This window comes from Macrobrachium nipponense, chromosome 22 (assembly GCF_015104395.2).
Source record: "Macrobrachium nipponense isolate FS-2020 chromosome 22, ASM1510439v2, whole genome shotgun sequence".
NCBI classification, from domain to species: Eukaryota; Metazoa; Arthropoda; class Malacostraca; order Decapoda; family Palaemonidae; genus Macrobrachium; species Macrobrachium nipponense.
Window position 1 is genome coordinate 53,124,757 of NC_087213.1, and position 15,110 is coordinate 53,139,866.

Genomic DNA, 15,110 nt, shown 5'->3' on the forward strand with positions numbered 1-15,110 from the left:
TGGGGTACGCAACGTTCAGTTCTTGAAGGAAAAGGTGTCCGGGCCATAACCCAAAACAAACAAATTTGCGCTCTGGCTCTCGGCATCAAAGACACCGCCCGCCGTACCTCAAAATTTTCTGGTTTGATTTGATAATGATACTAATGTCTATCAGAATTATTTCATGTTTCTTGCAAATGGACTTAATTAAGGCTTTGCAGTGACGAAAACGTATCCAAAAATTGTGACGAATTCCAGTTGAAGAGGATTGTGGCTATTACAATTCCATACGTATACGTATAATGTAGTAAAAAGTGACAGGTAGATTATGTTGCGAAACACCACAACACACACACACACACACACACAACACACACACACACACACACACACATATATATATATATAATTATATATATATATATATATATATATATATATATTATATACATGTGTGTGTGTTTAAGCCATAATACATACCATATAGTTTAATGACAGTTATTTACCGATAAGAAACAAAAACTTATATTTATACAATTAGAATAAATACTATATATATATATATATATATATATATATATATATATATATATATATATATATATATTATAGAGGAGGAGAGAGAGAGATGAGTAGAGAGAGAGAGGATAGACAGAGAGAGAGAGCAAATAAAATGCTATAAGACATATAGAGCAATGATAAAAAGAAAAGTCATTCTATGAGCTGAGTTTAATTTATTTCTCAATTGCCAATGAAGAATTTTTCGCAACAATCGAATCCACTTTGAACCTATTTTTTGAGAGGATTAATCACCAAGTTCAAATATAGATAATTTTCTTAAGAAAAAAAATCTTGTCTGTCTTCTATGTAATCTAAGTAGGGTTTTGCAGAGTGAATTTTTCATAGTCATGAGACTAAAGTGGACTTTGTACCAAAAAACAGACTTAGTCCTATAAGCAATTCTTGCTCAGTTACGATGTATGAAGCAAGAAAACTGTTCTAAACATGGACAAGAGACCTGCGCGGTGGACTCTGGTAAAGATAATTATGAAGTCCATTTATTCTTAAAAAAAAAAAAAACAAAAAAAAAAAAAAAAAAAAAAAAAAAAGTCTTCTAAGAGACAATGTCTGAAATTACATCTACACACTGATACGAAGTTCTAATGGTGGAGCACCTCTCTGCAGGAGGGTTAGTTCACCCAGTGCACCTCACTGTGGGCAATTACTAGAGGTTCTTTGCAGCGTCCCTTTAACCCCTAATTGCAATCTCTTTCATTCTTTTTACTGTACCTCCGTTCATATCTTTCTGCCATCTAGCTATCTACCCTCTCCTAACCATTATTTCAGAGTGTGATTGCTTTGAGGTTTTCCTTCTGTTAGGCCTACCTACACCTTTCAAAATATATCTATTCTAAAGTTCCTTCGGCCTAAACTCTGTATATTCTATTCCATTCATAACGCTAGAGCTTGGAGAAAAACCAATGATGATGATTATCATTATTATTAGAAGAAGAAGAAGAGAAACCCCTCTTCATATGGACTTGCAATTCAAGCTTCTAGAGAATATGCCATTTGCTTGAAGAAGTTTATATAGAAGGGAATACGAAATACAGAAAGAAGAGCTCAGTTATTAGAAAAAAAGTAGATTAAGACAATAATTTATGAAAAGATAAAATAAAAAATCTAAACATACAGTTAGTGAGGCGCGAAAGCGAGAAGGAAGGGAGGAAGCAGGAACAGAGGTAAATTAAAAAGCTATATAGGGGCCGACGGGACGCTGCTACAAGCGTCCTTTAGTGATGCTTATACCACTAGACCTACCTACTAAGTACTGACGGCACTATCCCCCGTGAAGTCAGAGGTCAAGTAATTTGGAAAATAGTATATCTTTGTAGAAGGATCGCCAGGAATTATGGTCTTTCCCAAATTTAGAGCCAATTCCGAGGTAAATATTCAGCTATGGGGAGTCAGATAAGGCTTGCAACAGGTGTTTTAAAGTTGGAATGGTCGAATAGTCCATTGAGGGGAGAGATAAATTGTAATACACGGAAGCAATTGGAAGGTCAAGTTCTCAGCTTTTTGACGAAAACAGACCTGGAGGATAGGAGGGAAGGTTTAGTATAGATTAGAAGGCTTTTGACTATTCTGGGTGTCAACAGTGTGCGGCAAACCATACATTTTCGATTATAGGTCTAATTCTCTTTACATCAATACCCAAAGTCCCCATGCAGGGGTTCTCTGGTTTTTGTTTCGTCAGCGCGGGCTCTTTCCTCTGAAAAGCAAGTAAATGCTATTTTTGGGGGGGCCACTCTTTTACATATGCGACTCTTACCTCAAGAATTTCTTTGCCAATTTATTTTGGAAATATTTTGATTTTCTTGAGCGTAGGGGACAATTGAGCTGGTAGTAACCTGGTATATTACTCTTTTCTAACTCAAGGACAAAAAGAAATAAAAAACGGTAATAGAAAGAGCGACGGTAAAATTATGGGACGCAGGGCAAACAAAAAGAGTAAGAGACTTCTAAAACTTAGTATGTGTAGTGGAGTAGGACAAAAAGTTTGCTCAACCACGCAAGGCCTGCGTCTTTCTTTCCATATGAGCAAACCAAACACTGCTGAAACACGTCCATTTTTTTTTTTTTGTTTTATCTTTTTTTGTCACCAAGAGGGACAAGAGTGGTTGCACATCCATAAAATTATATGTACTACGAATTATTGGGAGAAGAGCGAAGGGAAGGCCAAAGTTCAGGTGGAAAGATAAATTACTGAAAGACATGAAGGGAAAGGTTCTGTTAAGAGAGCAAAGATGTACAGAACAGAGGAAGAGGAGAAGGCTGACTTACAGCGACCCCACATAGAAATGGGAAAGGCTGAAGGCAAAGAAGATATGCTATTATATATATATATTATATTAAATGTATACAAGAACTTTATTCGAATCGCGTGACTTCGTATATAAGTATGATGAGTCATCCGCGACGGATGAATGTCACCCATATCTGATAATTATGTTCTTTTAATCGGGTACATCAACAGATCGATGCCAAGCCTTTTCCATTTTGTTCAGTTAACATTTATTTTCGAATTCCTAAAACTAAAGCAACGAAATGACTGTAAATAAACCTTTTAAAAAAATCCCGTCATCTAAGGCTGACAAAGACTTCCTGGGTTGAATAAAACGTTGTGGTTTTGTATATAGAGGACTTCATGACTTTTTCATATGGGTGACATTTACCACCACCTCCTCCATCTCGGCTACGTAGTGGGTTTCTACGTTCCAGACGTCTATTTTATCACGCGTTTTAAAAATCAATTCGTTCAATTACGTCAGTTATTCTGGAAAATTCGTAGTAATTTATAGTTGGCAAGTGGAGGTGTTTCTCTCACTCACATACACACACACACTCACTCTCTCTTTCTCTCTCTCTGTCAGGTGAGCAGCCCATTGTAAACAAACGTTGCCGTCTTTGGGTCGCGTAATTTTGAACCATGCCGTTGGCCTTAACTAAAATGCTTGTTGTAATGTATCAGATCGTTATTAATGTGATAACCATATATGTGTTGTGATATTTAATGTATGGCCGGCATATTAAAGTGTAATCAGCGTGAAATTACTTCAATTTAGGCCGCAGTAGGCCTTTTTTTTACGAAGGTACCTACCTTATTCTCTCATCACCTTAAGGGTGCATTAGGCTATTTGCATAGTAGTAGTAGCCTATTACTAATAGTAAAAGCGAGTAACTTTTTAATTTATTGACAATTTATAATAGGCTATTTTCATAGGTCAAACAAGGTTAATTAGTAATTTAGGCTGTCAAAACTACCTAATACTACTTCAGTCCCATAGGCCTAGTATCTTCTACCTAGGCTACTACCTAGGCTACCTATACCTAAGGGTAGTCGTGCCATACTTGGCTGTTGCTTATACAGCTGGACTTGCAATAGGCCAATTGAGGGTCTTCATTTTGGAATTAAATCCAATTTAAATGAAAATTATAGTCAATTATTCGATAGGTAGCTAGGTATTAGGTAGGTAACCCCAGAGGACAGAACTTAACTTTGGCCCAGTCTACCAAATGGTATTAACCTGGGCCTAATACTACTACCTAGATACTAGGCTACCTATATCAATTAGATGTCAAAAGCTCCAAGTTACAGATGACAGTTAAATTTTAAAGACTCCAGTCAGCTAATTTTGCGTGAAAAACCATTTCAGGTTCTTCATGCAAAAAAATAACTGGGAAATGATAGGGCAATAGAAGAACCTGAAAATTGACAACCTAATGTTACCTAGGTAGGTAGAGGTGTTTACTAGGGTTACAGTTTTGTTGTATTAGGTACCTATGGAAGGGGCGGGGCTGGTGTTGTCTTACCTTATACCTAGTACGTGATTCATTTTTTATATAGGTTAGCCTTCCTATATTTGTGCATAGTGTTTTATGAGGTTCAAAATTGTAGGTTACAATGTTTCATATCCTCAATTGCCAACTTATGAAAATATGTAATACCCAGATGATTTTCTAAGCTACAATAACTTTGCATCACTGCTTGTCCATCAAATTTATCCTTGGTTTTATGCAGAAAGGCCTAGTAGACAGTAACCTGACTTAGCCAGTTGAAATTCCACTCATTGCTGTTCCAATTATAAATGAAACAATTTTATTTTTGTTCTGTTTTTAATAAAGCCTGATCTGGTTGTACATGACATTAGGTCATGCTCAACCAGATCAGGCTAACAAACTCCTAATTTGTTCCGACACGGCATACAAACCTTCGGTCCTTTTTACAATAGGAAGGTACTAGCGGCAGCTGGATAGGCCGTAAGCTTTCGAACAAGGGGTTAGGTAGTTAACTGCTTGTCCGACAGGCGCGCGCGCGACTGGGAGGTAAACAAATCACTTTTGCTTTCGGCCTCACAGCGAGTGGACGTGTGTGTTCTACGCTCTCTGCCCGCTTCTCGTCGTTTGCTTTCCCTTGGTTGTATGGTTGTGTTTGTGTTTGAGTGAACATTGTAAGTACAATCATTCCTTTTTTCATCATCATTATTGCAATTGTGATCAATTATGGAGTCTCCACGCCCCAGCTACCCTCCGGAGAATTGTGCCCGGGTACCGAAGGGCGTAAATGCGGTAAGTTCCGCTCCTTCCCCCAGAAATTGATCCCCATATTTTGTGCGCTCGGTGTCGGGCCGCGGAATGTACCCGAGCCGAGCCCTGTGAAGTATGTATGTCTTGGTCGGAGGCGCAGTGGGGCTTGTACGAAGGGAGAGGAAGAAGCGAAGGCCTACAAAGGAGTCGTCGGAGAGCTCTCCCGTGACTCCTTTGGTTACGGACACTTCGTCTTCTTTCCTGCCGCCCGCTCAGCTCCCACGTTTGGCGCCTTCCCTGTGGGGGGGGTGGGGGGTTTCTAGGTCCTTCTCCTCACCCGATCTGTCGAGTGGGGAGGAGGGCGCGAGATACCCCGACGTTGAGTTGTACTCTGGGTCCTCTATCCGTTCGTCTACATCGCACGGACGGGTAGAGGATCCTGCTAATCACCCGACCTTTGCTTCCTCAGGTGCTGTTGCTGCGAAGGACGACCTCGGACAGGTGTGGGCATCGTTGGGTCTGCAGGGCGTGCCGAGTGTCCAGGGGCTGCTCTACCATCTCGCTGGCTCTGTGGCGGTCACGCACACTACGGTGACGACCACTACCACGACCCTGTCAACTCCTGGCTATGCTTCACCTCCTCACCTGGTGTATACCCCGCACGCGGTCCTCTATTTACACCAAACTACATCGGTGCAGGGGCAATCGCCGTACCACGGGGGAGTGTGATGCCGCCGCCTGGGTTTGCCGTGCTGCCTCGACCGGACTTCGTGTGCCCGAAGAGCTCGCCCCTGGACCTCCCACCAGTACCTAGGATGTCTGTGCCGCTGGTCCGTCCACCTGGTCTGCCTGTACAGCCTGCCGTACCTGCCCAGCCGCTGTTTACTGACGTGATGTTGCCGACCACTGCTGCCGTTCCTGTGTCTGTTCCTGCCGTCTCCACTGCTGTTCCTGTGATGCCTGCACCTGCTGACGTTGTTCCTGTTCGTGGCGCCGCTGCTCCCGATGCCGATCTGTTCGGACAGGTGCGTCCGGGCCCTGTTGCTTCGGCAACAGCAGCCCCGGCTCCGCCCTGGATGACAGATCTGACATCGGTCCTGAGGAAGCTGACAAAGAAGAAGAGGAAGAGGAGGAAGGTGTCGTCGTCGTCTTCATCGTCTTCTTCGTCGTCGTCGTCGTCTGCTGCCTCTCCCCCTTCATCTTCTAAGGCTTCACAGCCTAAGAAGAAGGTCGCCTCCTCCCCCCCTAAGAAGTCTCCTTCGGGAGCTTCTAAGGGCCCGTCTCGCTCCGGTGAGACGGGGGTTCTTCCGCTGGTCATCCTGCTCCTTCGGGAGCAGGCCCCGTCTCTTCTTCCGCAAGGAAGAAGACTACGGGGACCAGAGGGGTGCCGGCTAACACCGGCACTTCCTCGCCTGCTGTTAGTGGTTCTGCCACGGCAGCAGGATCCGTCTCGGCCTCTCGTTCGCGAGAGGTACCGAGTGTACGGTCGCCCACCAGCGACCGTGCAGCTAGGAACCAGACCTCTGAGCCAGCTCAGCGTCAGGTTCACGGCACGGAGCGGAAGACTGGTGACAGCCGCTCACGCGACTCTCACCAGACCAGCTCTCGCTCTCGCGGCGACCAGCTGGCTACCCGGGCTGATGTGACGGTCCACGACCGGCCACGGGCTGAGGCTGGAAGAGGTTCCCCCCGTTCGCTGGCACCAGCCACGGCTGGTACCAGCAACGTGACGTGCCGTGAGGATATGCACCGGTCTCACCGTGACAGTGGAGCTCGCCGGTCGCCTGACCGTCGCTCTCACAGAGAGCGATCGGGTACGGCCACCAGCACCAGCTCTTCTGACACGCGAGACCGGGGCCGCTGTGCTCAGTCCAGCCGTTCTCCACAGCGAGACGGCTCGACCAGGCCTGCAGCTCGATCGCCACCGCGGGTTGGCGATCGCCTGCAGTCCTCCAAGCCCGCTGGTTCTGCCAGCGAGCGAGGAGGGAGCGTCAGGTCTGCCTCTCCCATACCTTCAACCAATCCTCGGGTTACACCGGGAGGAGCGAGGTATTGAGGAGCGATCGTGAGGGGGGGTGCGCCCCTCATGATCCCACCACGACGCCCTACGTACCAGGCAGGTTCTCGGACCGGCCAGGTCGTATGCGCAAGTGGCTGGAGGAGACCGAGAGGGGTCTGTCGCTGTTCCCCCCCTCGAGGGGGGAGGAATCTCGGGAGCTGCTCCTGTTCGAGGGACTGGATGGTTCCTACTCCGCAGGATGCAGTCACTCTGAGATTCAGAGGAACTTTGCCGAGGTAATTGCAGCTGATTCGTCAGTACAAACGACCTCGGGGAAGGATCGCCGCTCCACCTTCCGGAGCTCACGTCCCGGCTCGAGTCGTTCTGGGGCCCGAAGAGGGAAACCCAGAACCGACGGTGGGTTTGCCGCGATCGGAGCTTGCCGACTCAGTGCTGGACCAGGTAGAGTCTTGTCTCCGGACAAGACGGTTCTCTCAAGTCTGGCAGGTCGAGCAAGCTGCCTTCCACCTCCTCTACTGCGACAGCGGCGTTTCTACGTGCTGTCTGAAGACCGATGCCGCCCAAACAGGTGAACCCGGAGTTTAGCCAGGCTAACGCCGGGTGTGTCTCTGCAGCAGCTCCTGTCAGAGAACCTATGGTTCTCGCAGCAAGAGGCACCTCGGCCTGGAATCCACTGCCATGGCAGCTTTTCCAGGCCGTCTCCTGGATAGATCTGTGGTCCCCTCACAGTATCTAAGGTCGCAGCCAACTCCGGGGGAATTTCTCCCGAAGATGACTCGGCCTTTAGGAGACTTTGCCAGTCTGGGGGAAGAGCCATCTCCTTCCTTGCCCACCAGACGGTCCTGTGGGCCAACCTGGTTTCTCCGACGTAGGGACGCTGTACATTACTCGGATTTCCAGGGCGGCTGGGCGTGAAGCGGCATTGGGACTTCGCAATGGCACCGTTACGGAGTTCCACGTCTCTCTTCCCAGGAGAGATGGTGGACGCTGCGGTGGACAGACGGCGCACTGACGACCAGTGACCGTCTGGTACACCAGGCAGTTTTCGAAGGCTTCTGGGCAGCCTCGAACTGCGGCCAAGCCAAAGAGCTCGGCTGCGCTTCCACGGTGGCTAAGACGGTAGTCGCGTCGAAGCCCCGTGGAAAGACTCTGTCTTCTTCGACTTCTGCAAAGGGGAGCCGTAACCAGCCCTCCTCCCAGCCCTCCTTCTCGCGAGGAGGCTCGGGAAGAAGTCAAAGAAGTGGGGGAAACGCTAGGGACAGCGTTCCCCCTCACCTGCTGCCCGGAAGTTGGGGGGTGCCTGGCCAGCCATTGGGCAACTTGGCAGCGCTACGGCGCCGAGACCTGGATTGTAGATGTCCTTCGGGAGGGATATCTATTACCCTTCGAATCTCGGCCACCCCTCACCCCTCCAAACCCGGTCCAACCCGTCCAACAGCAGTCGTACGTTCCAGGATCATCGAAGGACGTACATTGAGACAGGAGATCAAGAACCAATGCTGAGCAAACGAGCTGTAGAAATCGTCACGGATCAGTCACCGGGCTTCTACAGTCGACTCTTCCTGGTGGAAAAGTCTACGGGGGGCTGGCGCCCGGTGATAGATCTCTCTCCCCTGAATCGGTTTGTTCGCCAGACCCGGTTCATGATGGAGACGGCACGCTCCGTGCTCGACTCCATCAGGGAGAACGATTTCATGCTTTCAGTGGACTTGAAGGATGCGTATTTCCAAATACCCATTCATCAGTCCTCCAGAAAGTACCTCCGCTTCATCCTCGACGGGACGGTGTACCAATTCAGGGCACTTTGCTTCGGTCTCTCAACCGCACCATTCGCACGGGATACGTTGATGAGGTATCTCGACGATGGTTAGTCCTGGCGAGCTCCCGCTCGCAGTTGCTACAGGACAGGGATCGACTACTCGAGTTCTGTCGCGATCTGGGGATCGTTGTGAACTTCAAGAAGTCCGATCTCGAGCCCAAGCAGAGGGTATGAAGTACACTGGGTATGCTGATAGACACGAGGTAAGCAGGGCGAGTCTTCCCCGACAAACTCGCGGATCAGCAGATTCAGGGAGGCAGCCAACCAGTTCCTGTCTCGGCAGGAACAGGTAGCTCAGCGATGGCAAGTCGTGATCGGACACCTGTCGTCACTCGAGAAGTTAGTCCCTCACGGGCGTCTTCACCTGCGGTCTCTCCAGTGGAGACTAAAGGAGAGTTGGTCACAGGCGACGGATCCCCCAAGCTTTCCAGTGTCACTGACACCGGAGGTGAGGCAGGACCTAGCCTGGTGGCTGGACGACAGGAACCTCTTAAGAGGAGTGCCTCTGCGCACTCCCCCCCCCCGGACATGCAGCTGTTCTCAGACGCATCGACCGAGGGGTGGGAGGGGGGCGCACACCTGGAGGAGTTGCTGACTTCGGGAGTGTGGTACGAGAAACGACAAGCACCTTCACATCAATGTACTGGAACTCAAGGCAGCGTTTCTCGCTCTCCAAGAGTTTCAGACCGCTTGATGGGACACTCAGTGGTGTTGATTGTGCGACAACACCACGGTGGTGGCCTACGTCAACAAACAGGGAGGCCTCAGATGTCTCTCCCGTTGTACCAGTTTGACTCGGCAGGTGCACTAGTGGGCCGAGCACAGTCAATAGAGCTGTTGGCACGCTACATTCCAGGGAAGAGGAATGTATAGCAGACAAGCTCAGCCATCGGGATCAGGTGATAGGGACCGAGTGGTCTCTACACCAGGACGTGGGCGGAAAGGCTCTTCGACCTGTGGGGGCGACCAGTCGTGGATCTGTTCGCCACCCGGCACAACAGAAAACTTCAGTTTGTTCATGAAACTTACCTGTCAGATATATATATAGCTGTATTTTTCCGAATCCGACAGAAATTTAAAACACTTACGACACACGCAGTGGGAGTCAGGTGGTTAGTACCCATTCCCGCCGCTGGGAGGCGGGTATCATCAGGAATCATTCCCATTTTCTATTCATAATTTTTCTGTCGCCGGTGCTGGAAACACCTGGTTTGCAGCACCTCCGTCCAGATTTGGATTTTGGAAACTTAACTAGCTACTTGGGAGTATTCCCTGTTTTGGTTTTTCTTTGGTATCTGAATATTGGATCGGTGGCTTGGCACACGTTAGACTTTGGTTTGAATTGATTTTGGTATTGAATTTTCTTTGATCAAGATGTCAGGGTCTAGTTCTACTAGCGGTAGATTTTGTTCGATGGCTGAATGTAGAGGTAGGCTACTGAAAGCTTCAGTAGACCCAAATTCTGTTTGTAAAGTGTGCAGGGGAAATGATAAGTACGTTGAAAGTCGTTGTAAGGAGTGTGAAAGACTAACAGAGTCGGAATGGAAGGCGTATGAAACCTATCTTAAGAAACTTGAACGAGATAGGTTAAGGAGGTCTTCCTCCAGGAGTGTTTCAGGTAGGCAAGATTTAAATTATTCTCCTGCTAACCCTCCTTCTGTAGATTATGCTCCTACCCCTGTAGTGTTGCCTCCGGCCCCTGAGACCGTGTCGGTAGAAGGTAATACGTTATCGATAATTCTTGAATCGATTCGTAACTTAGAATCAAAAGTGTTAGCTCTGGAGAGCAAAAGTGAAGAAAAGTGCAGTGAAAGTGCCCCTTGTGTAGTGGAGGGTGCGTCAGATCGGCCTCATTTCGCCTCTAGACCTAGACCTCTGCTTGACTCCCAGATTACGGGGAGAGAGCATGTCGAAAGTCGAAGGAGGGTTACGAGGAACCCCCACCGATCTGGCGTGCCTTCGGCAGCTTCTGACGAACATACCCAGACTGCCAAGGAGCGTGCGCGTGCACGTCTTCTCAAGGAGTGCTTTTCTTCTTCTGAAGCTTCCTCCCCGCGCAAGGGGTGGGAGCTCTCATCCAGCATCACGTCCGCTGAAAAGGACGGCTCGCGTTCGGGACGCTTCACGTCCAAGTTGTTCTCCGGAACTTTGCTCGTCGCCTGATAGTGCGTTTGGCTGCTCCGCAGAAGAGCGTAAGGAACGTCGGAGGCGGAGTCTTCCCTAGAATGTTTCTTTCGAGCGCCGCAGTCGCTCTAAGGTGCGTGAAGCGGCGGTTCCTGGGAGTAGCAAGAAGGCGTCCCCTCGCCGCTCTCCTGCTCACAGGATCAGCCCCTCCCCAGAAAAGGAGGCTTCACCTACAAGCAAGATTCTTCAGTCTCTTCAGCAGCAACTTCGAGATGTTTTTCCTTCGAGAAAGACTGCTCCACGTCGCCGTAAGGATGACAACCTTCCTGTGAAGAGGTCGAGGCGTTTCTCCCTCTCCCTCTCCTCGCTCGTCTCTCTCCCTCCGTTTGAGTCTCCCTCTAGAGTTAGTCCCTGCTGCCCCAGCAACTTTTCATGAGGAGGCGAGGGAAATTTGCGTTTCGCGCCCTCTCGTTGAAAGCGGTGTTTGTTACTGATTGATACGAAACTTGTGGATAAGAAGCGAGTTTCTTTAGATGCAGAACGCGACTCTGCGAAAGTCAAACGCGCTTTAGTGGACGCCGAACGTGACTCGGTGCAAGTTTCGCGAGCGCCAGTGGCGCTCACAGCGAGTGTTTAGTGGACGTCTCGGCGCGCACCATGGGACGTCGGCGCGCACCAGTGGCCGCTCGGCGCGCATTCCAGTGGCGCTCGGCGCGCATCAGTGGACGCTCGGCGCGCTCCCTGTGGACACTCAGCGCGCACAAGTGGACGCCAGGTGTACACCTGTGGAGTTTGAGCGCGCTTCTGTCGGCGCCAGTAGATTGGCTTCGGACGCAAAACGCGCGCATACGGACGTCAGTTTTCCACTTCCGCAAGCACAAGCGGAGGCGGGAACTCTTCCTGTTCGCCGTTCTTTATCTTTTTGAGAAAGCTCGGGACTTTCTTTACTTCCTCCGACTTCTCCAGTGTCTGAAGAGGAAGTTAGTGACGCTTTCGTCGAAAGGGACGAAGAACAGCAGTTGGCTCCAGTTTCGACGGACTACAAGGTTTTGACTCGTTTACTTCAGTCAGTCTTTGCAGACACCTTCCAACCTGAAGCTCCACGTACTCCTCCCTCTCAGTTTTCGTCTTCCAAAGCTGCTAAGATCTCGGGCTTTGTGAGGATGAAGAAGTCGCTTTCTACGAAGCAAGCTTTTAGAAAGGTCCATGATTGGATGGAAAAGAGGAAAGCTTCAGGCAAGACTTCTTTCGCTTTACCACCTTCAAGACTTGGTGGCAAAGCTGGTATGTGGTATGAGACGGGAGAAAACGTCGGAGTTAAGCTTCCAGCCTCAGCTCAAGGAGACTTTGGTAGCATTGTAGACGCCACCAGAAGATCTTTTTTGTCTTCCTCGAAGGTCTCGTGGACACATAGCGAGTTAGACTTTCACCTTAAAGGCCTCTTCAGGACACTAGAGGTCTTTAATTTTCTTGACTGGTGGCCTGGGGGTATTGGAGGCCAGGTCCAGGAGTTCTGATTCCATCACTCTGGGGGAAGCTGTCCAGTGTTATTGTCTTGCATGGACAAGGCCGTCAGGGATGGGTTCTGAGGAAATTGGCTGCTCATTTCAGCACGGGACTGCTTAAGAAAAGAGCACTTTTTTGCAATTTCACTGCAAAGTCGGTCTCACCAGCGCAAAAAGCGGATCTTCTTTTCGCGCCCTTTCTCAGAACATCTCTTCCCCCAGTCTATGGTAAAGGACATAGCAGACCAGTCTCCAGGAGAAAGCAACTCAAGACCTTCTGGCTCAGTATTCTAGGAAGGCCTGCTACTTCTTCGGCTTCTGGGTCCTCTGCTTTGAAGAAGTTCGAAGCCCTTTCGAGACCCGCTTCCTTCCTCGAAGCCAGCCCCTCGAGGAAGAGGCTCTTTCAGAGGCAAGACTCCCGCTCTTCCAAGAGCAAGAAGTGAGAGGGAAGTCCTTCAGACACCGGTAGGAGGCCAGACTTATACCATTTTCGCGAGGAAGCTTGGGAAGAGAGAGGTGCCGACGCTTGGTCTCTGGACATCGTCAAGAAGGGGTACAGAATTCCTTTCCTGTCGTTACCCCCGCTGTCTTCGACACCAAAGGATTTGTCTCCGTCGTATCAGGGAGAAAAACAGACAGTGCTTCACGATCTTTTAGATCAAATGATCGAGAAGCAGGCAGTGGAACAAGTCTTCGACCGGAGTTCTTCCGGGGACCTTCCCGGGGTTCTACAACCGTCTGTTCCTAGTGCCGAAGCAGTCAGGGGGGTGGCGCCCGTTCTGGATGTCAGCAGTCTGAATCGCTTCGTTACCAAGCAGAAGTTCAAGATGGAGACACCTCAATCCGTGCTTGCAGCTTTAAGACCGGGGGATTGGATGGTCTCGTTAGACCTTCAGGACGCATACTTTCACGTCCCCATCCATCCCCGTTCAAGGAAATACCTGCGGTTTGTCCTGAAAGGGAAGATTTTCCAATTCAGGGCACTCTGCTTCGGTCTCAGCACGGCGCCGATGGTGTTCACCGTTCAAAAAGTTATGAAGAACGTTGCAAGGTGGCTCCATCTTGCGGATATAAGGATCTCTCTCTACCTAGCGACTGGCTTATTCGAGCCTCATCGCCAGACAGGGGGTGTCGAAGGACCTGCACACGACTCTGTCGTTAGCGAAGTCCCTGGGACTTCTGGTGAATCTCGAGAAGTCGATCTGACTCCTTCTCAATCCTTAGTCTATCTGGGGATTCAGATGGACTCAGTGGTCTTTTCGGGCTTTTCCGTCCCAGGGGCGAACAACTGTTCAATGGCCTGGGACAAAGTGTCGGCCTTTCTGGGGAAGGAAACATGCTCGGTGAGGGAATGGATGAGTCTGCTGGGGACCATTTCCTCACTGGAGAAGTTTGTTTCTCTGGGAAGGTTGCACCTCCGACCACTTCAGTTCTTCCTCTCAAGCAATTGGTCACGCAAAACAGATCTAGAAGAGGTCTTGCTTTTGACGGAAGAAGTGAAAAGCACCTCAAATGGTGGTTGGATCCAAAGAAGCTCGCGGAAGGTCTTTCGCTCAAGCTTCGGAACCCGACCTAGTGTTGTTCTCCGACGCGTCCTCCACCGGTTGGGGAGCAACACTGGGAGGGAGAGAAGTGTCAGGCACTGGAGAGGGGAACAGGTGTCCTGGCACATCAATCTAAAAGAACTCTCAGCGGTTTACCTCGCTCTGAGGTTCTTCGAGGAGGAAGTCTCCAGCAAAGTGGTTTCAGATAAACTCGGACAACACACAGCCTTGGGCTAAAACCTCACAGGAAACAGGGGGGAACTCACTCTCATTCTCTGTTCGTCATCGCGAGGAATATCCTGATGTGGGCGAAGGCGCAAAACGTCACGATTCTGACAAGGTTTGTGTCAGGCGTGGAAAACGTGCGATGCGGACCTTCTCAGTCGGCAAGGACAGCTTCTGCCGACGGAATGGACCCTTCATCAGGAAGTATGCCAGGCGCTATGGAAGCTGTGGGGACGTCCTCATGTGGACGTTTTCGCAACTTCCCGAACGAAGAGACTTCCGCTGTATTGCTCCCCAGTTCTGGACCCGGGAGCAGTGGCAGTAGACGCCCTACTGTGGAATTGGTCGGGACTAGACGTTTACGCTTTTCCCCATTCAAAATACTCGGGGAAGTAATGAGGAAGTTCGCTGCGTCAGAAGGAGCGAGAATGACCCTCATCGCCCCCTTCTGGCCAGCGGCCGACTGGTTCACGGAGGTGATGTCCTTCCTAATAGACTTTCCGAGGACTCTGCCCCTAAGGAAAGATCTACTCAGACAGCCCCACTTCGAGAGGTACCACAAAAACCTCCCCGCTCTGAGTCTGACTGCGTTCAGACTATCAAGAAGTTGGCCAGAGCGAGGGGTTTTTCAAGACCTGTGGCAACGGCGATTGCCAACGCAAGGAGGCCCTCCTCAGTCGCAGTTTACCAATCAAAGTGGGCTGTCTTTAGAAGTTGGTGCAGAAGGAAGGGCATTTCCTCCACCTCAACCTCTGTGAGCCAGATAGCAGATTTCCATTCCTTCTTATCTTAGGAAAGAAGCGAAC

At 49.4% G+C, this 15,110-nt stretch overlaps 2 protein-coding genes across 7 annotated transcripts in view; one reads left to right on the forward strand and one right to left on the reverse strand.

The window, feature by feature from the left end:
* The window catches only part of LOC135198643 (uncharacterized), a 124,255-nt gene that overhangs the window by 20,596 nt on the left and 88,549 nt on the right, over positions 1-15,110 (reverse strand). The window lies entirely within an intron of this gene.
* LOC135198642 (serine/threonine-protein kinase Nek4-like) overlaps positions 3,323-15,110 on the forward strand; it is a 71,432-nt gene continuing 59,644 nt past the window's right edge. The window contains exon 1 of one of the 4 annotated variants that reach the window (XM_064226420.1): positions 3,323-3,413. Coding sequence is in view for 2 of the 4 variants with exons in the window: in XM_064226421.1 (XP_064082491.1) it covers positions 3,470-3,499 (30 nt within the window). In the remaining 2 variants the exon portion in view is untranslated. The other 3 variants (XM_064226417.1, XM_064226421.1, XM_064226416.1) reach the window with 3 other exon arrangements.